Source organism: Conger conger, chromosome 7 (assembly GCF_963514075.1).
Source record: "Conger conger chromosome 7, fConCon1.1, whole genome shotgun sequence".
Lineage (NCBI taxonomy): Eukaryota > Metazoa > Chordata > Actinopteri > Anguilliformes > Congridae > Conger > Conger conger.
This window is the reverse complement of record NC_083766.1, coordinates 28,723,163-28,748,062: the sequence shown is the minus strand read 5'-3', so window position 1 is coordinate 28,748,062 and position 24,900 is coordinate 28,723,163. Positions and strand designations below refer to the sequence as shown.

The 24,900-nt window shown below is 38.5% G+C and overlaps 1 protein-coding gene across 1 annotated transcript; it reads left to right on the top strand.

Moving 5' to 3' along the window:
• Positions 1–340: 340 nt before the first annotated feature.
• LOC133133264 (cadherin-related family member 2-like) lies at positions 341–24,419 on the top strand. Its single transcript, XM_061249366.1, has 28 exons — positions 341–392; positions 1,921–2,060; positions 2,753–2,842; positions 3,855–3,944; positions 4,062–4,184; positions 6,679–6,822; positions 8,146–8,221; positions 8,369–8,487; positions 8,591–8,815; positions 8,966–9,121; positions 10,597–10,761; positions 12,378–12,439; positions 13,014–13,263; positions 14,754–14,993; positions 16,283–16,352; positions 16,992–17,585; positions 17,786–17,857; positions 18,179–18,228; positions 18,847–18,998; positions 19,418–19,520; positions 19,698–19,786; positions 19,955–20,023; positions 20,243–20,381; positions 20,551–20,672; positions 21,027–21,140; positions 21,313–21,396; positions 22,705–22,762; positions 23,395–24,419. The coding sequence occupies exons 1-28, from the start codon at positions 341–343 to the stop codon at positions 23,539–23,541; spliced, it is 3,795 nt and encodes a 1,264-aa protein (XP_061105350.1). The 3' UTR covers positions 23,542–24,419.
• Positions 24,420–24,900: the final 481 nt, after the last annotated feature.

The window sequence follows — 24,900 nt, the reverse complement described above, 5'->3', positions numbered from 1 at the left end:
CATACACCTGTGTATATAAGGTCCCACAATTCACACTGCATGTCAGGACAAGAACCAAGCCATGAAGTCCAAGGTATTCTCTGTAGACGGTTGTGATTTTATGGTGAGGCAAGGGTATGAAACCATTTCTAAAGCTTTGAGTGTTCCCAGGAACACAGTGGCCTCAATAATTGTGAAATGGAAGAAGTTTGGAACCACCAATCTACAACACAATATAGCGTGCAATAAGTGAAGGGGTATGAATACTTTCTGAAGCCACTGTACATTGAAATTGTCACATCAGACATCCAAGTGACTGCCTGAGAATGAAAGCATTCTTTCTTTGTAGTCCTTGTGCGAAATGAAGGCGGCCAGCCTCATGCTGCTCTTCTTTGCAATGCTCTTCCAAACTGGTGAGTCTGAATTATTAATTCAAGGACATACTTTACTTTTTAGGAATTACCCATGTGAGGAGAGTGCCGGTCCAATAATTATTTTCCTCAGTGCTTTATATTTGTGTAACTGTAATAAGCATAGCCGGCTGAAAAAAAAGAAAAAAGTTTATAATATTGTACCTATGATATTAAGTGCATGCACATTTTTAGCCCACTTACACGTACATTCATACAATTTGAATTAGAAAGAAAAAATCTGTTATTTTTTGCAGCTTAATGTCTCTAATTCATTGATAGCCATGCCTCCTGCATGGCACAAAACTTAAAATGGACTTTCAGATGTCAATATTTTTCTCTTCTATGTTCTTGATTTGTAATGTGAAATGAGAGATGATTTCATATCTATATGGCATCAGATTGCGCATACAAATATTGTCTAATAAATAATATCTGATAAAAGAATGTGGTGAGTTAGCTGTCATAATTGAGGGGTTGTGTCAGAAAAAGTCAGCGCTGTGTAGATTTAGTGTCCAATACTGCATTTCTGTTTTAACACAACCACAACACGTCTTAAAGGGACAGTTCACTTATTGTGTGATTGAAAAAATATTATTTCAGCTAGTGTATGTTTTGCATAGGCCCAAAATTTTATCAAGTATTGTGAAAAAAGTACACCTTCTTTTAATGAATTAATATGGATTTACATATCAGAGCATAACTAACCCTGTCTAGTCCTCATCAAGTTCTTACAGTAGATAAATCTGAGATCTTACTTGGTCTTGTGTATTCAACCAAAATACAGTAAGAAAACATGCAGAAGCCATTTTTTGAAAAGTAAGTGTACCCAATGATTCAGTAGCTTATAGAACTCATTTCAGCAGCAATAACCTAGTATTTCTAATCATTGGTCTCTCATCACACCAGATATAATTTTGGTCCACTTTTCTTTGCAAAATTGTTAAAGAGAGTTCTACAAGCTACTAAATCATGGGGTGCACTTATCTTTGCACAGAATGCTTTTGCATGTTAACATATTTTAGGCTGAATAAATAATATCAATGTCCTAACATGTATGTAAACCCATAACATTGAAAGAGGGTATGTTCTTTTTCACATCACTGTAAATAGACTGTAGATTATTCTCTGTTTCACTAACCGACAGTATCTGGTTTTGTGGTTTCTTTTAAGCTTCTGGAAATACATCTCCAATCATACACATGACTTTAATTAATTTAAGAGAGGACATACCAGTTGGTATGTATACCTTTATGCTATGTTATATTGTTTGTGTATTCATGTTTTATTAATTCCTAATTTCACATTATTTGTCATACATAATGAAAACTCTTCAATTAATATAAAATATGTAAGTATTTGGACAGTAGCAAAACATTTTTTTTTCAACTTTCAAATTCTTGTCTGTCATTCACAGATGTGTTACTATATTTTGTCAGTGTGTGTGTGTGAGTGTGTGTGTGTACACATCCAAAAAATAATTCTGAATTCACAAGTGAAAAGATACAAAATGATAATTTCTTTCTATTAGGTCATTATGCCTTCACAATTCAAGCAACTGATGCAGAGAATGATCCACTGAGCTTCAGCATCAATGGAGAGAACAGGTTTTACTTCAGCGTAAATCCAAACACAGGAGTTGTTCAAATTAAGTCCCCTCTTGACAGAGAGGTAGGTCTGTTTCACTCATTGTGCAGAACAGACACAACCTCATCCTCGTGACAATTTTACAAGCCAGGAAACTCCCATAATCTTCTCATATCATCTTTATACCATCTTGCATTCTCTGTTGATACTACACTCTTAGCAAAAAGAGTGTAGTATCAACAGAGGGGTTGGGATTCCTAAGGGGAACCTTTTTATCTCTTTATAGAACCTTCTGTCATAGGTGTGATCTGTAAACAATTTCTATGGAAATACAGGGTTCCTATTGGAACCATTTTGTACAGTGTAGTGATACTGTAAACTGATCACACTACCCTTGTGTACAGTGTTTACAGTGCAATCACCCTGTGCCTCACTTATAACCAAAACACCTTGTGTCCCAATGTCTCCTGAACCTGAAGTGAGCATAAAACATAGTATAGCAAGTAATGTACTGTAGACTCAGCAACTGATCTTTACATTAAACATAAAGTAAACCTTCGAAATTCAATGCAATAATTCACAATTAAGAAGTTGGCAATGTTTTGTTTTTTTTGCAGGAAAACGTTACATTTAATGTAGAATTATCAGTTTATGATGGAATGAATGATGCTGTAAGTATAAATCTGAATGTGTCTATATGTGTGTTGCAATATCTAAATTCTTTGGGTATACTTGTTTTAGATTGCATGTACTTAATTTTTATTCTCCTTTAAAAGGTCCGAAAAACTTTGATTGTAATTCTGCATGATGCCAATGATAATCGGCCCATATTTGTTGATGCTCCATTCAATAGAAATGTCTTTGAGGTAAGTTAGGCTTTCATGTTTCATCATTTCTAAGGCCTTAAATTTTGTCTCTAAAAATTCAATATAATCCTCTCTGTTGATACTAGAATACTAGAATATACAGTGAGCACCATAATTCAGTGACACAATATTTTGTCATTTTGGTTCTGTACCCTAGCATTTTGAGTTTGAAAGGATGACAATGGGGTTGAAGGGCAGACTCTCAGCTTTAATTTGAGGGTATTTTCATCTGTTAAAATAAAAAAACTGATGAAACGGATGAACCATTTAGAAATGACAGCATGTAAAGTATTAATAAAGTCCCAATGTAAAAAAATGTTGCTGTTCACCAAATGGATTATACTGCACAGTATGCGGTGACTCTGGCAGAAAAATCAGCATCACCTAAAAACCTTTTCCTGAATAGAGTTCTGTTCCAGTACTTAGCTTTTACACTGGTTATCCATAACTCTCCATGCATCCATGACAGAGAATAGATAAACACATTTATGTTTAAGCTTAATACTGGACTTTGCTTAATACTTTTTCATTTACCCATGAACTACCGTGTATCCAGCACTGTGTCAAGCCTGGACATGAAAAAGATGACTATCAATGCACAAGATGATTGGTTTATTACACTCTAACTAACTTGCCCACAGATTGCTTGCTCATTACTTCTTAATTATATCTTTGATAAAACCAGAAAAACAGGCAATACAGCAGCAAATTCCGCGTTTTCAGTGTTTTCAGGAAAAACATGATACTGAGTCTCTATCCTAATTTTGAACAACCTGACCATTACAGATAATTTGAACATTACTTAATAGCAGACAGTAAATTCCTAGTTTGCATTTTTTTGTTGTTTTATTATTTTACTTTGATGTAAAAGTGATTTCATAACAAAAGAAAACAATTTCAGATATGATATTTTCACAAATGAATAGGGGAAAGAATGAATGTCACACCCATAAATGATATCAGTACTTATATCATACTATAAGCTGATTGTTTGTGTTGTTTATTTCTTCAGAATACAGCGGTGGACACAGTTCTATTCCAAGCAATAGCCAGAGATGCAGACTATGGGCTGGCATCACTTGTAAGCTACAAAATTGATGATGTAAGAATTCTTGCATTATTCTTTGTATTCTTTATAGTTACATGTATTTCTGTTACTTGTGCAGGTTTTCCTTTTCTTCATGTAATATGTATATTTTACTTTTGTGGTTTTTCTAAGGTTGTGCCAAATGATGGTATGAATCTTTTTTCAATTTCTGAGAGGACTGGGGAAGTCAAACTGATTGGCAGATTGAATTACACAAGCAAAAGCACTTTTTATCAGTTAAAGATCAATGCATCGGTATGTATAACAAGCAGGTACAGTAGAATGAACAATCACAGCATAAATGTAAACAGCTCATTCTTCAACTAGCAGCAAACTAGGTTCACCGCTTCAAATAAGCAAAAGCAATCTGTATGCAGATGTCACAAACTGTGCTTGCAGTTTGTAAAGAAAAGCATGAATTTAGCAGTAAGGTGTTGGATTTGAATATTGGAAAGAAATGAGAAATCTGGGAACAAACAAGAAAATTATCAGTCAATTTTTGCAATTTAGCAATCACATGATCTTGTACTGCGATAGCAACTTGGTGGGATAAAATTTGAGCAAGAAAAGATACGTGCAGGAAGACTGGATTAAAATCAAGCAGTTTGCAAGTAAAACCAAACATAGAGGGTCACTGAAAAGAAAAGGTACTGTTTGGAAAATAATATAACCTATCAATTATACTGAGAGAACAAATTGAGATTCTGATTACTGTTGCTATGACCATTGGTTAACTTAATGTAAACTAAGGCTTACAGCTATAAAATGAGTAGTCTTGTTTAAAAATAATGAAAAGATGAAGTAATTCCAATTCAACTATGTGAATAATCTAAATGTGTGCATTGGTAAAGCAACCAAAATGACAGAGAGCTCCTACATTTGAGTAAAGCAGTGGTCTGAGTAGGCTAAAATGCAAATTGTTCAACACCAAATTAGCAACACATACAGTGGTGTGAAAAAGTGTTTGCCCCCCCTTCCTGATTTTTTTTTTTTTTTTTTTGCATGTTTGTCACACTTAAATGTTTCAGATCATCAAACAAATGTAAATATTAGTCAAAGACAACACAACACAAAATGCAGTTTTTAAATGAAGGTTTTTATTATTAAGGGAGGAAAAAAATCCAAACCTACATGGCCCTGTGTGAAAAGTGATTGCCCCCTCAACTGGTTGGGCCACCCTTAGCAGCAACAACTGCAATCAAGCATTTGTGATAACTTGCAATGAGTCTCTTACAGCGCTGTGGAGGAATTTTGGCCCACTCATCTTTGCAGAATTGTTGTAATTCAGCCACATTGGAGGGTTTGAGCATGAACCGCCTTTTTAAGGTCATGCCACAGCATCTCAATAGGATTCAGGTCAGGACTTTGACTAGGCCACTCCAAAGTCTTCATTTTGTTTTTCTTCAGCCATTCAGAGGTGGACTTGCTGGTGTGTTTTGGATCATTGTCCTGCTGCAGAACCCAAGTTCGTTTCAGCTTGAGGTCACGAACAGATGGCCAGACATTCTCCTTCAGGATTTTTTGGTAGACAGCAGAATTCATGGTTCCATTTATCACAGCAAGTCTTCCAGGTCCTGAAGCAGCAAAACAGCCCCAGACCATCACACTACCACCACCATATTTTACTGTTGGTATGTTCTTTTTCTGAAATGCGGTGTTACTTTTAAGCCAGATGTAATGGGACACACACCTTCCAAAAAGTTCAACTTTTGTCTCGTCAGACCACAGAGTATTTTCCCAAAAGTCTTGGGGATCATCAAGATGTTTTCTGGCAAAATTGAGACGAGCCTTAATGTTCTTTTTGCTCAGCAGTGGTTTTCGTCTTGGAACTCTGCCATGCAGGCCATTTTTGCCCAGTCTCTTTCTTATGGTGGAGTCATGAACACTGACCTTAACTGAGGCAAGTGAGGCCTGCAGTTCTTTGGATGTTGTTGTGGGGTCTTTTGTGACCTCTTGGATGAGTCATTGCGGCGCTCTTGGGGTAATTTTGGTCGGCTGGCCACTCCTGGGAAGGTTCACCACTGTTCCATGTTTTCGCCATTTGTGGATAATGGCTCTCACTGTGGTTCGGTGGAGTCCCAAAGCTTTAGAAATGGCTTTATAACCTTTTACAGACTGATAGAAAGTAATTGAGATCTTTCTCATTTGTTCCTGAATTTCTTTAGATCTCGGCATGATGTCTAGCTTTTGAGGATCATTTGGTCTACTTCACTTTGTCAGTCAGGTCCTATTTAAGTGATTTCTTGATTGAGAACATGTGTGGCAGTAATCAGGCCTGGGTGTGGCTAGAGAAATTGAACTCAGGTTTGATAAACTACAGTTATGTTTTAACAGGGGGAGCAATCACTTTTTCACACAGGGCCATGTAGGTTTGGATTTTCTTTCTCCCTTAATAATAAAAACCTTCATTTAAAAACTGCTTTTTGTGTTTACTTTTGTTGTCTTTGACTAATATTTAAATTTGTTTGATGATCTGAAACATTTAAGTGTGACAAACATGCAAAAAAATAAGAAATCAGAAGGGGGCAAACACTTTTTCACACCACTGTATATTATTGACATTGGCAAAAATGACCAAGCCAGCCAGAAGGGGAAAAAGAATCTAAGAATGAATTGCTTCTTACCTCCAGGGGTTAACTTTCAATTGGCTTTGGAATGAAATTCAACATCCATAGGGGTCCCTCATGACCAAGTTTTTCGGAACTTAAAGAAGTGTATATTGATGTATTATATTTTGTTTTTATTGAAGGACGGTGGGGGGCCTCTCTGGACTTCTCACATTGTTCAGTCAAGTTCTGCTTTTGCCTTCATCACGATCATTGATGTCCCAGATCTGGTGCCTCAGTTTTTAAACCTTCCGTATTCAGCCATAGTCAATGAACATACTGCTGTGGTGAGTGTTTATATTAGCGATTCATAAAACACAATCAAGTTGAGTCGATCAACATTTACCTTGACTTACCTTACAAATAACTGCAAGTGTTACCTTTGGAAATAATGGAAATAACTTTTTTCTTCCATTTACTTATGTGATCTTTGAAGTTTTAAAACTCAATTGTTTTTCAAATAAAAAAAGGTATTTCCCCAAAAAACAGGTTCCACAATTATTGGCACACCGGATTTAATACTTCGTGCAAACACCCCTGGCAAAGATGACAACCATAGGATTTTTCCTATAATTTGTGATAAGGTTGGAAGGACTTTTTACCGTTCGTGCTGGCAGAACCTTTCAGAATCATTGCCTCTCCAAAACAAAAATGACCCACTGCCATATTTGACAGGAGGTACGATGAGCTTCAGCCAAACATGTCGATACTGTGTATGCCCAAAACGTCTCATCTGACCATAACACTTTTTTTTTACATTACGTGGCATTTAGCAGACGCTCTTTTCCAGAGCTACGTACAACAAAGTGCAAATCAAACACAAGAACAAGTGCAAATTCCAGTGCGAATTCCAGTCATAATTCCAATGAGGTTTGGCAAACTCAAGATGATTGGTTTTGTTTATTGTGCTCAGTAAAGGCTGTCTCTGTGCCACCTTTCCAAGAGTTTGCTGGTATGGAGGTGCCATTGTATTTTGTTTTTTTGACTTGGTGATCTCAAGACACAACCAATCTCTGCAATTCTTAAACTGCTTTCCTTGGGTTACTTATGGCCTCCCTCACAATCTTCCTTCCTGTCCGTGGGGACAATACGCATAGTTTGCATCATCTTCCTGGCAAGTTTGCTACCGTTCCATATGTTCCATTATCCAGCTTGTGATGGTCAATTACCATCTGTGTCTTCTGAATTACCTCATTTTTATACTCTAGTGAAACAGGAAGTGATGGAATGACACAATATAATTCCTTTAGACAGAGATCAACTAAATTAACTAAAAAATAAAAAATGTCAGGTTGTTTGATTTTAACTACAATAATTGTTAGGGGTGCCAATCATTTTGGCATCTGTGGTTTTCATAAAAAATTTAGATTACTAAATAAAACAAAAACATTGAAACATGAGAGTAAATGTATTGAAATAAAAGTAAATTGTTTTCCCGTTTGTATAAAAAATATAGATAATTATGAATGGGTTTTTTATTATATGCAGGCCATTTGTATGAATAATTCTGGAGCCTACTGTATCTTGAGTAAATGTCTCTGAATGTAGAATCTATACTTAGTTATGATTACTAACTTGTGGTCACACATACTCAAATTCTTATTTTTGAGGGCCAATCAGTGTTCCAAGTACAAGCCATAGATCCTGACACAGGAGTCAATGACAAGATACGCTTCAGCATTCAAGGTCAGTACACTTCTCATGCTTCATGACTGAAATTTCAGGTGGACATTCTTTTCAGGTGACAGCCTATAAAAACCTACCATCACCTACATACGTCAGATTCAGTTAAAATATAAACATTTTCATTGCTTATTTTTCGTTCTCCCACAGATTCAACTGTTCCTGACCTGTTTAAAATTGATGAGGAGAGTGGAAACATACACGTCAGAACTATATTTGACCGTGAGGATTTACTATATATGAATGCTATTGTTAAACTGCAAGTGCTGGTAAGTGATTGGTAACCTGGCCATATTGCAGCTGCACAAAAAGTAGTGTGAAGTGATCTATGGATTCTGTTTAAACCTGTCATTCACATATTTTGTATTTCAGGCAAGTGAAACTAAACCAAATGTTCACGGAACTATATCCAATACCACAACAGATGTGCAAATCAACATTGGAGACATTAATGACAACAAGCCCAGATTTTACAATTGTCAACCTGAATGCAACTTCAGAGAGGAAGCAGGGCACTTTACAGGAAACATCAATGAGCAGTCTTCAGTAGGCGTGCCTGTTGGAGATCTGAACATTACTGCCAGAGATTTGGACGAGGTCAGCTAAAGCATATCTCTAACAGTATGTTTAATCCTGCATTTGTGTCAGGTCAGGAGTAGAATGCATGTCATGTGCAACAAATAAATTGTAAACGTGGGATTGCCATAAAGTATTTGGGTTTTTATCATTAGTTTATTACTTACACAGGGGGTAAATTCCAGATTTGAGCTGCATCTTCAAGGACCGGACAAAGATGCATTCTCTGTGTCACCTCCTTGGGCCATATCAAGCAGTCCAGTGCAAATTCTCATCAGAGACCCCAGTGATGTTGACTATGAAAAAAAGAAAACCATGATTGTTGAGGTAAGGGCATGCAATTGAATGTTTCTCTGTATCCAGGTGTCCAGTGATAGATTTATTCTGGTTTAGCTAGAAAAAGTGGATTGAGACTGGCATGCCCAGGTTAATACCTCTTGGATTCTGAGAGGTATGAAGCAGGGTGACAGGAGAGGTTTACTGGAGGAGAGGACAAGAAATGGAATCCAGGGAGAAGGTAGCAGAATGGTGGGGCTGTGGAAGTTAAGCTTCACAGAGTCAACTGTAAAACAAGAGAAGCTAGCGCAAGGGGGTAAGTGTACTGAGTAGTGAGAGGGGGAGGGTTGCCTAGAGGGAGGGTTTGACTATGGCATCTTGTCAAATAATTTAATGGAGGTGAATGGGGGGGGGGGGGGGGGGGGTTGTGGACTGAGTAGAGAAGAGTTTACATTGGTGCAGGGAGGACTTTTTCATTTTAGTTTGATAAAAGCTATCCTTAGCTGTAACAGAGGAGGAAAATGCAAGGCGGTGCAAATGGGAATGGCAGAGGTCAGTAGGGTTTCTAGCTATGCTGTATGTTCTCTCTGCTGCCAATAATATTGTCCCAGTTGCAGAAAGAGTATCAATCAGCTGGGGGCTAGGAGAGGATAGCCTTGCGGATTTGCTGACAAGTGGCTGCAGTAGCATCAGTGGACAGGTGCGAGAAAGATTTTACAGATGGGAGGGATGTTGTGACAGCAGAGGGTGGAGGGAGAGAGGTTGCAGAGGTTAGGACCCACGGTGACAGGAGTGGATAGAGGAGAGAGGAGCGGAGAGGAAAGTGACACGGAAAAGGAGAAAATATGGTGATGGGAGAGCCAGAGGGGGGTGATTGAAAGGTTGGGTATTTAAGTGTGGATGACTCTCCAGATGAATGTTGTTTCCTCTGGAAATGATCTGAGCACAATGTCCAGCTCATCACGAATGGTAGACCATGGGCCTGGTGAATAGTAGAGGACAATAATAAACAATTTGGCAGTGTTAGAAACAGAAAATGTCCAGAGGGAGTTAGTAGACAAGTTCCAGCTCACATTCTAGAAGATCTAAGGAGTATGGGAGAAAGAGAAGGCAGAGTTGTGGCATTATATGGTCTTGGTCAAGCCTAGGGAGTCCTTGTCAGGCCAATTACAGGATTCAGTTATTGTACTGCTGCAGCAGTGGAGGAGTAACCAGTTTTAAAAAGCACTGTTCCAAATTGCAAATTAATTATTTTAAGAACAGGCAGTTTGCTCATTAGCAGTCGAATACACCTAGCCATGTCACCAATCACTCCCTAAAAACAGTCTAAATGAAAGTTATGCTGAACTAAATACTGCACTAACATCAATTTATAAACAAGGCTGTAGTCCCTTCAATGATTATCAGTGCAGCTTATGCACACCTGAAGACACTGTACTGTTCGCCGAATAAGGTTTTACAATTTGTTTAATTTATGAGAGCTCTAGTAAAATAGTGAATAAGTTACTCATAATGATCTTTTCCAGGTTGTTGCCATTGACTCTTCCAAGACAGCGGACTGCTGCTCCACTGCCACTGTCACCATCCAGATCAAAGATCTAAATGATAACAACCCAGCTTTCAAGAATGAGACCTATTATTTAGAAGTGGATGAACACAGTCAAACTGGAAAAGTTGTCGCTACAATAACAGTAAGTGTGCTTGTATGTAAAAAGGAATTTCACCAAGAAGACCCCACATCATCCAATAATTTTAAGATTCCTGTTGATGTTCACCAACAACCAAAAGAAGTCAAATTCAAGGCTGTGGCTGGACTACCCTGTAGTTGGCCATTTTAGATAGGACGCATGTCCAAATTATTGCACCGTCAGGTACATTGTTCTTGACATTGTCGCCCAGTGGTCAGGCTCAGCACATGATTCCCGGATCCTACCAGAGAGCGGTCTGAGGCATCTTGTCCCAGCTGGATGTAATTTGGTGGCAGACGGTGGCTATCCCTGCAGCCCTGATCCTACTGTAGTTGAGAATAATTGGCTTAATTACCTGTGGCAGATGTGTATCACTTGATTCCAGTAATCTCTGCCCTTGCCTGCAACAGCATTTCTCATATTCATTAGTGGTTCTGGATATAAGTGGGAAAGCCGCATTTATGTGGATGCATCTACAGTATGTTCCCACGTGTCTTTGGTGCATTTTGACGGTGTCCTGCTCCAATACAGTATAACATATAAGTCCAAACGTAGGCTAATTTGAACATAAATTCAATGTTACGCCATAACTTACTTTAAACCGATTACACCAACTGATTTAGTTCCCACGTTGAGTTAAGTTAACGTAAAATGTACACCCACTCCCTACTAGGTGAAAAGTCATTCTTAAAACAGCCGATTTGAAAGATTTGGAAACTTGTTGGTGGAGAAATTCAGCAAGGTATAAACTACCAGCGCATTCTCTGCGATAGATGACCCCTTTAATTTATGATGAGATTAACATAGACTCGTGCTTTTGTTTACGGTAAGTGGATACAGAAAATAACGAACCTTCTCCCAGAGTACAGGAATGAATTATTCCGCAAAGTAGCTGTAAGAGGTTAAAATAAAAATACTTAATTTCATACCAAGTCAACTGTTGGCAAGCAATATATATCAAAGGAAAAACGCCCAATCACATCCACAAAACCCCCATAGCGAGTCACCAGTTAGAACAGGTGGTCTACACTCTGTAGGCAGCCGTTTAGATAGAATAATTTAGCTATCTATTACTTGACGTTAGAATGGCACAAGACATGAATAGCAATGTTTTTTAAACGTGCGTGATTGGTCTGAATATAGAAACGTCACTGTATGCGACAATTTTTTGGCTTACGTTCAATTTACCTAATTCCTAAGATGTAGCGTATGTTGAATTGTGCAACCGAACAAAGACACCACATTCATTTAAAACTAGCTAGTTACAACTTAACCTTTAGTGTGGACTTTACACCGTAATTTGCGATCAAACCTACACTGGTGCAAAAATCTTCTGGCTCTGAAAGACATCCATAGCAGCAAGGTCAACCCCACCCTCCTTCCCATTCATTAGTTCAAAGTTGGTCTCAGCGGTTTGTGAATAGGTTTCAAGATGAAACTGTAAGCTAGGAACTTTTTGTGCCCCTTATGAGAACTCCTAGTGGTGAGATAAAATGTGAGGCTGACCAACAAGTAAGGTGAATGGATGCGGTCACGAATAATTTTGTCTCAGTCTGCTTCTCGCGGAGATTTAAATCTGCCAACTACTGGCATCTAAGTGTAGCTTTTTTTCTTTTCAGGCTACAGATCCAGACACAGACGATGTTGGTAAAATCACTTACAGGCTTCTACCAGAGAGCATGTAAGTTCTGAAAGGGTGAGCATGCAACACACAGATATTGATGATAATCATACCGTTTTGAGCACGTTATTTTGTAAAAGAAAATTGTAACGATTCTTTACAAAATTGAGTAATTGGCTTATCCCCTTTTAATAGGTTAACCCTCTGAACGAATAAAATATTCACATTTAAAAGTCTAATTAAAACAATTAAATACAAGAATAATAATAATCCCAAGTTTATTTCGTAATTGGATATTCAAACAGAAATCTGGTAGCTACTACATATCAGATATAATACTATTAAATAGATGTCTGCAGTACACTCAAACTTCTAATCAGTTGATAACATATGTTGGGCAGTGGTGTTGTGATTCGTAATTTCATACATATGCCATATTTCATATGGCATTATATATTTAACAATATTTATTAATAACCTTCACAATGGCGACATGAGCAAAAGCACAGGATTCCATCTTAATTTTATGGGGACATTGCCTTCACCTTGTCATGGCTAGGGGGAATCAATGATGCCTGATGTCATGCTGACTTCTTCCCTTTACCTTACCCATTCATTGTTTTGCCTTTTGTAGACTGAAATATTTTGATGTCAACCCAAAAAATGGCAGGATCAAAGTAAAGAGCAATGACCTGCTGGATCGGGAAGTTCGTGCTGTATATTCTGCTACTCTTCAAGCAATAGACAGTGCTCAAAATGTGGGAACCACTGTCCTGGAAATCACACTTCATGACATTAATGATAAGATACCAACTATGGCCAGAGATTCTTACATTGGCTTTGTGAAAGAGGAAAGTAATGCTGAACTGCAGCTTCAAATACAGGTGAGAATCTCTCCTTATCTATATATCTAGGCAGTAAGAGCAGTCGTCTGGCAGTCGGAGGGTTGCTGGTTCGATCCCCCGCCCGGGCGGTGTCGAAGTGTCCCTGAGCAAGACACCCAACCCCCAATTGCTCCTGATGAGCTGGTTGGGGCCTTGCATGGCAGCCAATTGCCGTCGGTGTGTGAGTTTGTGTGTGAATGGAGAAGCATCACTTTGGATAAAGGCGCTATATAAATGCCTGCCATTTACCATTTATCTCGAGTCACTCAGCCAATAGTATTATTGATGGAATGCTTCTGAACTACTACATCCGCTGTTGTTATGTTTTTTGTTTATATTTGTGCCGTGTGTGTGACTGTCTGATTTCCCTCCAATTTGTCATCAGAATGGTCGTTTCCATTTCTGGTTACTCTCGCTTTGAAAAATAAGCATTTTGCCATTCACCGGCAAAGACTCGTTCTTCGGATTTGCAGATTGTGATTACTTCATGTTTTCCATTTAGTTTGATTCCCATCTCGCCCTTCTAGTTTGTCTGCTTATTGGATGTGGTGTTTGATTATTGCTTCGTCCAATTCATTTACGATTCTTGCCTTAGCCCTTCTAGCTTGTCTGTCCTGTGGATTTCATGTGTTTCCTTCAGTTCAACTTTTGTTTAGCCGCTCTGCTCACTGATATAGTAACTCTGGTTAGTTACGATGTTCCTAGATAGATTATGAATCCTCAATCCATTTTGCTTTATTATTTTTTCTTTAATATTTTTGAAAGTGACTCTGGGTGGAAACCTCCATTGAGGGTACGGTATTCAGACTCTCAGCCTGCAGAGTAATGTAAAAACAACGTGTTAGCGCACGATATTCCGAAAAGTGCAACTTTCATGATGAATAAAAGGTCAGCTTTGGTTTTTGTGTGTGTAAAGTCTAATTCCTTCCGTTTTCATAAAAACCCTGTGACAGTGTGGTGGGGAAGCCATTTCTAACGAGAGACTACGAACCGGGCAGGCTTATATGGTTCAGCCTGCATAACAGTGCAAAACTGTAGAAGTTATGCTTCAGGTGCTATTCAGAACATTGTGAATAGGTGTCGGACCCTCGTTGGCTAACACGGTCTTCCGAACACGGACATTGTGCAGTTATTTGTTGTTTTCTCTATAAATATTGGTTCAATTCACATCAAAGTGTTTTAGTGTCCGGGTCAATAAGCAACCATCATAAATCACATTCTTCAGGTGAAAAGCTAACATTGAGCAGGCGTTAACTTGGAACACGGTGTGTTTACATTAAGTGTCACAAATTCTGTGTTTAAAGCTGCCCTCAACCTGTTATGCTCTAGTTAGTTGTTTTTGCTTAGGTATTGAATTTGCCCATCCAGCCATTCCCCACTCATTTTACTTTTCCTTTTTCCTGTTAGTCTGATTTAGACCGTGTTGTAGCAATCACAAAAGGCCTCCAGTGTTATATCTGAAAATCACTTGTATGACAACACCCCCACAGGCATTTGATGGAGATGAACCAGGAACAGACAACAGTGAGATTCAGTACAAGATTGAAAAAAGTCATTTCAGTGGAAACTTCAGCATCAATGCAAAAACTGGATTGTTAAAACACAAAGGACCTCTGGACCGGGAAGCCATTGAAGCCTCAGCCAGTGGAGTGATTCAGCTGAATGTGACAGCCACAGATATGGGTCACCCATCTCTGTCTTCATGGGTCATGGTCACTATTAATGTTGAGGTAATGCAATCTTCCTTCTAACTATTTTAATATATGTGTCTTAGACAAATTAACCAAGTAGTAATTATTCTGTCATGGTCTGTGTTGTTTTTGCACTGCTATGGGTGGCTGCCGAATGGGAAGCTGTTGGTCCCTGAAGTCAGTATTTGGTTGAGGCTGATGGATGAAGCCACCTCATTATTAGTGTGTTAATGGGCAGAGCCTGTTGGATTTGGGGCACCTGTGGCTAATTAGGTTAATTAGTCAGGTTATATAACCCTGTCTGCCTTTATTTATTTATTTTTGTAGGTCATTAGGGGTGTAACTGAGAATGGTAGAGTTGAAGAATACGCTCTTGGCTTTACATGTGGGTTCCTCCCCGAACTTGCATAAAGATTGGCAGCAGTTGTGTTGTCTGCAGGAATTAATTTAAAGAAAAATACCCACAAAGTGGAAATTTTAAAAGGGAAAATCTAGGCTCTATTACAATAGAATTATTACATACTTTACCTGTATTATTGTCCCAACTGTGACCAGGGCTTTTATACTTAGTCATGAAAAAGGCAGAATCCATGGATGTATGCAAATTCTCTGACCTTTGCAACTTTGCCCTTTCAACGGTTCCATGTGATTTGTGTGTGGATGTGTGTTTGTGTTATACATATCAGCCAGGAAGGGATGTGCCCTTGAAAGTGTGGTGCCTGAAATTTAGTGACCTCTGCTGGCCATCTGAGGTCACTTCCACTCCAGGTTGCCAGGCAGAGACACAGCTGATGGCAACTAGTAATTAGGCTCACTCTGTAATTGGCCTCCTCAACATCTAGAAGTGAGGGTGTTTTTCCTGGAAGATTTTTCTGGAAGTGAAAATAAGCTCTGTCCCATATGTTAACAGTTTCTTGATTTCCTGTGTTTTGTCTCCAGGAGGAGATGTTATGTGTAAATTTATGTATTTTTATTTTTATTATTTGTAATAGTGGGTGTTGTGCTCTATTATACACCACCTAATGGCAAAACACATGCAGTTTCATGTGAAAAGTGAAGTAATTGTGAAGTAATAAGCTGGTATCCCTGTTTTACATAGGGCAAGTAATCTATGATTTTCTTTTCAGGGCAAAATGCTTAAAACAAGTAGCTGACGGGGTAATAATGAATTAAAACCCATAGCTGTAAAGAACCCTCACATTGTCTGCTCCAACCTACATAAACACAGATACGATGTTCTCATGGATAGTTTGATCTGTTATAGGCCCTGTTATTAGTTCAGACATACTGTAAGTGGAGTCTTGAATAGTTTTAATTTGTCTTTCCAGGACATCAATGACAACCCTCCAATGTTTAAATCTCCCACTTATGAATTCTATGTCAGTGAAAGTGAGAAAGGTAAGTCTTGACCCCTGATGTTTTCTTCTCATGTGAAGTTGTATTTGTATTCCAGTTGTATTTCTGAATTAAAAACCCAGCTTGGGCCTTAGGTGAAGGTGAGATAAGTAAAGAATTAGATGCTATGTAACCTAGAAGCTGTGTAACCTAAAATTAGCCATTATAACATGTCATTGATGATAATAACCATGGCTATGATTATGATAAATAGCAGTGCCAAATAAAAATATGAATAATTATAACCATGCTGGCTGTCTTGGGACAAGCCCCAAGGTGTTGGTGGCAGAACAAAAACATATCCATATAAAATGCTCTTTGCTTTTTAAAATTGTGGAGTACAGGGCCAAATCAATAAAAATGTTTGTTATAGAGCTCGCTGTATATGCCTTGATAGTATTATTTCATGAAACACTCCATGGCAGTCTGTGTTTTGTTTGGCATATTTGTATTTGTATTAGGTTGTGTTTGGAAAATGCAGCACATCACCTTTATAATCTTCCATTGTTTAAGACACTCTATTGAAACTGTTAACTTTATCTCAGACAATGTACAGAAAGCAAAGTTTGTATGTTACATGGTGTTTTGACTATTCTTACCAATGGCCACGCTATCTAAAAGTTAAAATTCTTCCTTTTTCAGGCATATTTGTGGGCTCTGTGTTTGCCCATGACATGGATCAAACGGAGATGAACAACCGTATATCTTTCCGCATTGCTGATGGCAGCTTTGGGAACTTCCTCATAATCGCATACTCTGACGGGAAAGGCCAGGGCTACATGGGAAACATCACTGTAGACCCTGACATTGAGCTTGACTATGAGCAGCCCAGGACATCATACAACCTCAAAATCGAGGCCACCGACCTGGGCCAGAAAAGTGATGTTGTACTAGTGACAGTGAACATTGTGGATGTCAATGATGAGCGTCCGACATTACCGAATGTAATGGTCATGAATGTCAGGGAGAACACAACTGGCCTTGGTGAGGTGGGGCAAATCGTAGGAGTTGATGTGGATACAAATCACTCGTTGATCTACAAGCTGGTCACTTCCGCTTGCAGGTGCAGCGGTGTAATGGGGCCTTGTGAAGAGGAATGGTTCAGACTGGAAAGCACTGGAGCTGTCGTGGTAAATGAGAACTTTGTGATTGATTATGAAATGTGTGACCAGGTGCAGATGGAAGTCCAATCGGTAGATGTCTTCACGAAGAAAGGGGAGAAGCACAGCATTCCAGGTAGTTTTGTGTCGACTGTAGCTGATCTGTGTGTTTCCCACACATTCCCACTGGATCACATATATAGCTCACCTTACGGGAATGCCTCATTTCCTGTGTTGACAGAGTGCGACACCGTTTTCTTTGTTTTTATATATCGGATCAGGAAATTGGGTATTTTTCATTTTCCTATTCTTAAAATATTTTTTCTAATTTTCCAGAAACACTGACGATCCATATTGACGACATCAATGACAACAATCCTAGATTCATCATCTCTGAGACGCTGTTTGGTTGGTATTTGTCTTTTTCATGTCATATTACAAAGTCTTGGCCTCCTGATTCAGTCATTTCCTGTTCATACAATGATCTTCTTATGATCCGTTTTCCCTCATTCCTGTACACTGAACACTAGTGCTGCCATTGCATTATGTTTTCTAAAAGGTTTTTACATTTCAATCTTATATGCAATATGATTTGTACCGCATCTGTCCAATGTGGTTGTCCTATTTTACATTTTTCTTAATGAACATTTGAAAAGTCATTGTAACCAGTATTTAATGTGAAAATCCATGTCAGAGTCTTTTAAAATGAACATCAGATTTTTCTTTCAGTTGTGGTGACAGAAGGGACTGAAAAAGGGACTGAGATTGCAAGAGTTGTTGTAAGTTCCTGTATAATATTTCACAAATTATTTTCATTTTAGCTTGTGGAAGAACCTATGCACTTGGATTAAAAGCGCCTGCCAAATGACTAAAATGTAAAAATGTAAATGTTTTATATAATAGTGCTTTGTTCAAGTACATTCATTTTCACAGGACAATAAATTACAATAATGTCTCAATTTCATTTTATTTTTATTTTTTGGCTGTCCAGTGAATGATTATCATTTGTTCTGCTCGTTGTTTATGATGGCCCAATGTTATTTTCTTCATCGCCCTGTTGTAAATATGTACTTAAGCCGATGGTATTTCTTCCGTGTGATCTCAGGGACTGTATGTATAAAATTATACAGCTTTAAATTTCCACCCTCCTTTTTCCTTATTCATATAGCCCCAAATCTTTTACATCTTGATGTTCTGTCCAAGCAAATCATACACATGATAGCAGTATCTTATTTACACATATTTACAAATGTGACGGTGTCTTTAAAATGTCAAAAGGGCAAAGAGCCCTGTATTCTGTACATGCATTTCAATAGGTTATCGTGCAAATGTGAGCTTATAACCTTTTCTGGAAGGTAGGTGCAATCTCATCAATTTTCTGTATTATTCTTGTCAAGGCAAAAGACTTGGATTCTGGAGAGAATATGGAGATAAAGTTTGAGGTTCTTTCAGTTGAAATTATCTATGCCGATAATCACAGGGAGGCTATGGGGAAAATATTTTATGCTGAAACCACTGCACTGACAAATGGCTACCTTGGAACTATCAGGTAAATTCAGTTGTGAAAACCCCTCTACTGTTGCCTTTTAGAATGAATTTTAGCTTCAAGATTAGTGGTGGGTTACCTCTGTAACTGTGGCCAGCAGCCTTGCAGGGCAAAGCACAGGTGGCTTTAGCACGGAGGCTTTCGGTCAGGATTACAGCCTCCCATTACTCATCAGCTGCTCCACTGCTCCATCAGCCACGCCAGTTTGCCTGAGCTGTGTATGAATCTTCCTCAAACTTCTGAACTTGTGAATAAGTGGCTGGTGGCTGAAATCACATGCTTTGGAGGCGAGCACAATCAAACCTGGAATTCGCGTACAATACGAATAAGTAAAGACAAGGTGCTTTAATGCTTTATTTCCCCAAACCTATAACTTAGAATTGTTTGCATGCCTGTATACTTACCAAACAAAATAATGTTAGGTCCTTAGGCACCCTGGACAGTCATTTAAAAGGACAGTACTTGGTAGCAGTTCAGGCAACAGACTGTGGAGAGCCAGCACTCAAAACAACCACAGAACTTGTGGTAAGTGTTCAGGTGTACTTCCACTACCATGACCAATGTAGGGTCCATTGTCTATTCTTTTTCATAAAGAAAAACGTCTCGATGTTTTTGTGATAAATGTAAAAGTATGCATGTATGATTTCAATATTATACAAACATAAAATAAGTTTTGTATACTGTATGCTTTTTATTTGGCAGATTTACACTGTTGACAAATCATACCGTGTTGGCCTTCGCTTTGAATCTCGAGTTGATGAGATCAATAAAAACATAAATTCAATTAGAGGGTAAGTGCCTGATTTCTTTTTCATTTCATTGTACAGTGAAACCATTGATCTAGTGATAATTGAAACTTTTTTGTGGAATCTTGTTTTGCAATGAGTATAAGTATGTGTGCCAGATATTTAAATTACTCATCAGTGATATAATGTTTAGAATTCCTTCCTGTCCTCTAGGGCTCTAATTGCAGCCACCAGAGCAACAGTTCATATAATAGAAATAGTTCCAGAAAGCCAGGAACAAAGGTATGACATTTTAAGGAATGAAAACATGAATTGTAACCATTCATAAGAAATTCACTTTACTGTAATACAAGTTCAATGTACGTCATGTCAATGTCCAGAATGTGTAGATATACAGTATGTTCTCCTCAAATACCAATTCCTTGCTTTTATTCCGGGTGTAGAGCTATATAAATGCTTCAATATAATTCTGTGTAAATTTCAGCATTCTTCCTTTTTCAGGGCCTCAGATGTGACTTTGTTGGGATCATATTTTGTATACCCAAATGGAAGTGCAATAAATTCTGATAATGTTGAAAGGATTCTGCAGGAGGACCTTTATCATGCCAACATCCTGCAGAATTATGGCCTAACATACGTGGTAAGTATGTCTGGGAAATTACACTTTTGCAAATAAACAAAGGCTACATTTGTACGTTTTTTTTTTTTCTCCCCACTGGTGGGTTTCTACCTCACTTGTTCACTTTTTTGGGGGGGATTTGATTTGAGTATTAATTTAGCTAATAATTAAACTTTTTTCTGTGTTCTAGGTAACTACTGGGCCAGAAGTAAAAGAAGTTGATCCTGTGTTGCTGGTTTTGATTTGCTTGGTAGCAAGTCTCTTGATAGCACTGGCTGTCATGATGATGTCACTTGTTCATACTCAAAGGAGGTATGCAATAAGAAAATAAATAACCCTGGTCTCTATCTCAGGTGATATAATTTTCTGAAGGAGATTCATGCATAGTTCTGAGCTGCAGTATAGCCTACACCCTCAAAGTCCCTATCCAATTGATAGACATTGGTCTACAACGTCTGAATCTTGGCATCAGTATAGCCTCTCTAGTTGTACTATTGGCTCATTGAGCTAGGCACAGTACTTGTCCTGCCCCACAGAGGTAATGGCATTCTTTGATGTAAATACTTAGTTTTCTGTTATCCACACACTGGTCAAATGATATTCGTATTAACTGTGAAGGGAATATGGTCTGCAGTTTTAGGCCATCACTCATTATTATAATTTCAGCTACAAGAGGAAATTAAAGGCAGCTAAAGCATTGAATTCAGCTGCAATGGTGTCAGCAGAGAATCGCAAGCCAAGGGCTGTGGTGCCTGGAACCAACAGATACACAATTGAGGGGTGAGTCAACAATTTAAAATGCTGATCAACTGATCATCCAGATATCATTAAGATGGACATTGACAGACATTGCTGCTGTCACGCACTTCATATTCACTTATAGGGCAGTGTTTTTTATTGGTCAAACTGTACCAACAGTAAAATGCATGTTCTCAATTGCTTTGGCCTTTAGTGCAAACCCTTTGCTGAATTTGAACATTGAAATGACTACAGATCTGGGCTATGACGATGAGGGCTCCAATGCAGACCGAATAAGGTACAGTGAGATCAGCCATCGTTCTCCAACACAGGAGAACTCATCTATCGGGCTCTTCTACCCTTTCATTTAAGCTGAAGCTCTGACAGCTGATTGAATAAATAAGTAGTATTTAGCTGTGATGAGTGAGTGAGAATTGACCATTGCAGTTTAGAATTTTGGACACTAGTGCTTTCCATGTGCACACGAGACCTTTTGAAGAGTGTGCCTGGGGGAGAATAATGTGAAGTGTTTTGGAAAAGGATTAAATGACACTGAAATCTGTGTGAAAACATGCTCATAGTTTTGAAAAAATGTGTTTTTTAGTTTTGTTAATTGAGTTCGAAGCACCAGTTCTAGTGAGTAAACAATTGAAACTGTTGTTGTGAGGGAGCAGGGGCGGGAGACCAAGAGCGACCAGGAAGGGATCACGAAGTTACCAACGATAAGTTGGATAACCACTAAAATAAGTGAGGAAAATAACAGAAAAAGGGCCCAAAACTCCCCGGCGATCCGCCAACCGAAAATATGACTAGAACTATAATAGTCAGGGAAAACAAAACGAGAATATACCGGCAGTCTTGAACAGGCTAAACAGCGATTGCCAAACTCTGCCACTCGCCCCTCAATACCGAGGCGGAAACAAGAAACAAAACCACGGAAGGTTCTCAAGAGCCAACCAACCCAAAGGAAAACAAGAAAAGACCCTAAACTTGTCTATTTCTAATTTCTAACTGAAATAAATTCAGTATAGGAACAGCTCTCTCTCTCTCTCTCTGTCTGTCTGTCTGTCTAACCTATCTATCTATCTATCTAATCTATCTATCTAATCCATCCATCCATCCATCCATCCATCCATCCATCCTAAATACCACAATACCGGCTCTGTGCATGTGTCAATACTGAAACACCAAAGCTCAGAGCAGTGCCAGGAAGAGACTTAAATAGCTCTTCAAGCAGATGACTGCAATCAGCCATGATTCTACCTGCATTCCACATGCGGTAGGCAATTACTCCTGCTGAGCTAAGCCGGCAGCCCTCTAGAGGTCTAGATGGGTAAATACCGGAATTTTCAGGAGTAGACAGTGAGAAACCATGACAGTTGTTCCTATGTACCTATTAACAAAGCTTTTTATTATGGAGGAAATAACTATTTCTGTTGTTTGAACTTTTGTCCTTTTTATGCTGTTGTTGTTAGCCTTCTGGAAGACTGGAACCACAAAATAATTTACTCTGACATCTGCCCTGTTAATGTACTCTGCTGTGTGTGGCTGTGTGTGCATGTATGTGCACGATAATGAAACTCTAAACTATTTATTTTGCTTTCAGTGTTAACTCCTTGGACTTTGATTACGACATGACTGAGAAGGACACCGTGCCAATGATGGTAAAGCATGTTTTCTTAAACAGTGCCGTGACCTGGTCTAACTAATCAAAAGAGATTGTAAGCTTTCTAATGATACCAATCTCTCTATCTGGTGAATGGTGACAACCTGACTAGCCTCAAAATGATGCACAACTCCGGTGTTACTTTCACTGACATCTTGCATTTTAAAGCTTAAAACTGAATTTGGCATTAAGATGTACAAATTGGGTGTCTTGGTGGCGCAGCCTGTAGAGCACTGACCGGACATTTGTTTTTGTGGTCATTTTGCCTTTTGAATATGGAAAGGTTTCGTTTGTTAAAGTTTAAATTCAAAAGATTAATCAGTAAAGTAATTTTAAGAATTTGCTATAATAAATATATAAAATTGAAATCTAAATAATTAAATAATAAATACAAAATAATCTGAAAGCATGGATTTAGTATTTTATATGGAGATGCTTTACCAGTGAAAACCTTATTTGTCCATGTTAAAACAATAATTAGGAGAGCACAAAATAGATGGATATGCAGTATCTTGGATAGATGGATAAAATATATGCAGTAGTGTTTTTAAAAAGTCAAATTTGTCTATTGAGGCAATGAGCTATCGATATTTTCTCTCACTGTGATCTATGCTTGTTTTGCCCCATTAGATGATTGAAGAGGAGGAAGAAGAGAATGGCAGTGAATCCCAGTACATCATACCTCTGGTAGTAGCCCTCGCCCAGCACGACGAGGAGAAGGGGCCTGGGGAAAAGAACAGCTTTGTGAACCATGCCCTCAGCACTACGGACCTTTGACCTTGACCCAGCTTTAACCATTGTTGCAATCAGACATCTGCAACCCAATGTATCCTTTAGGTGGTTAGTTTCGTATTAGAACTAACATTTTACATCAAAAAAAGCTGCATTTTACTGCTTAGTCCCAGTTGCAGTGCAGTGTAGCTTGCTGGCCTCTACGGGGCTTCTGTAAAACACACTTGGCCAGTTTAAGTGCAATGCAGGTCAATCAAACAAGGCTCATATTTAAGGTGTGGAAAGAAAAATGCAGTGCTGGTAAATGGCTAGGTTACACTAGGTAGTAAATAGACCAAATATTTGTTGACATGAATTGTCAGTCTGTGAAGTATCGCGTACTATAGTTGAACTTTTAGGCACCACCTTAGAGGCAGGATTGACAGTGTAGTGTGGAAACTGCCACAACCTTTGAATCAACTGGTCTGATTCAGTGTCAGAGAATTAAGACACAACCACACAATCAAGAACAACAAATAGACACCATGTTGCGCATACTGCTCTCAAACCCCATGCAAGACTTTAAGACCCACTCTGAAATTCTTATGCATGGCCTGCCCCTATACAATCTCCCAATTTAGGACATGTTGCGTAAACACACATTCTGGAATGAGACATAAAAGTAGACGCAACCAATAACTGGAAATATTTACATGTAAAGACAAGAGTTCAGATGAGAATGGCCAGACTGGTCAAAGCTGACAGGAAGGTGACAGTAACCCAAATAACTACCCATTACAACATTGGTATGCAGAAGAGCATATCTGAACACACAACACACCATAACTCTAAATGGGATAGGCTACAGCAGCTGAAGACCAACAAGTCTAATAAATACCTAATAAAGTGTTCACTGAGTGTACATGTAATAATACATGTTAATGTCTGTTGTATTCAGATATCACTAACAAATACTGAAATATTTTACTTATTACTTTTTAATCCACTTGCCAAGTGTATGTACTTACGTTAGCGCTGTACCTGTAAACAAACCTGCGGTATTCTAATCAAACCTTTGGAACGCAAATTAAAACAATTCATTCTGGTCTACCTTTGATTCATGCTGTCGTCATCTAATGTACAGTATGTTGCATTTTCACAGTGGAAAAGCCACTATGTCAAAGTGGTGCTGTTCAGCAGTGGTTTCCCATTGGATTTCCTGATTTACACCCTTGTGTTCCTGGATGCAGGCTTGGTTCCCCACTCTTCATCACACTCACGTATTCACATCTACCACATCCTGTATAGCCACATCGATCTCTCAGGAGAGCATGCATAAAATAAATAAGCTTTCCAAATCCTGTTGTGAAATGACACTTCAAACGTGCTTGTGGCTTCATAGTAAATATGTTTATAAATACCTGT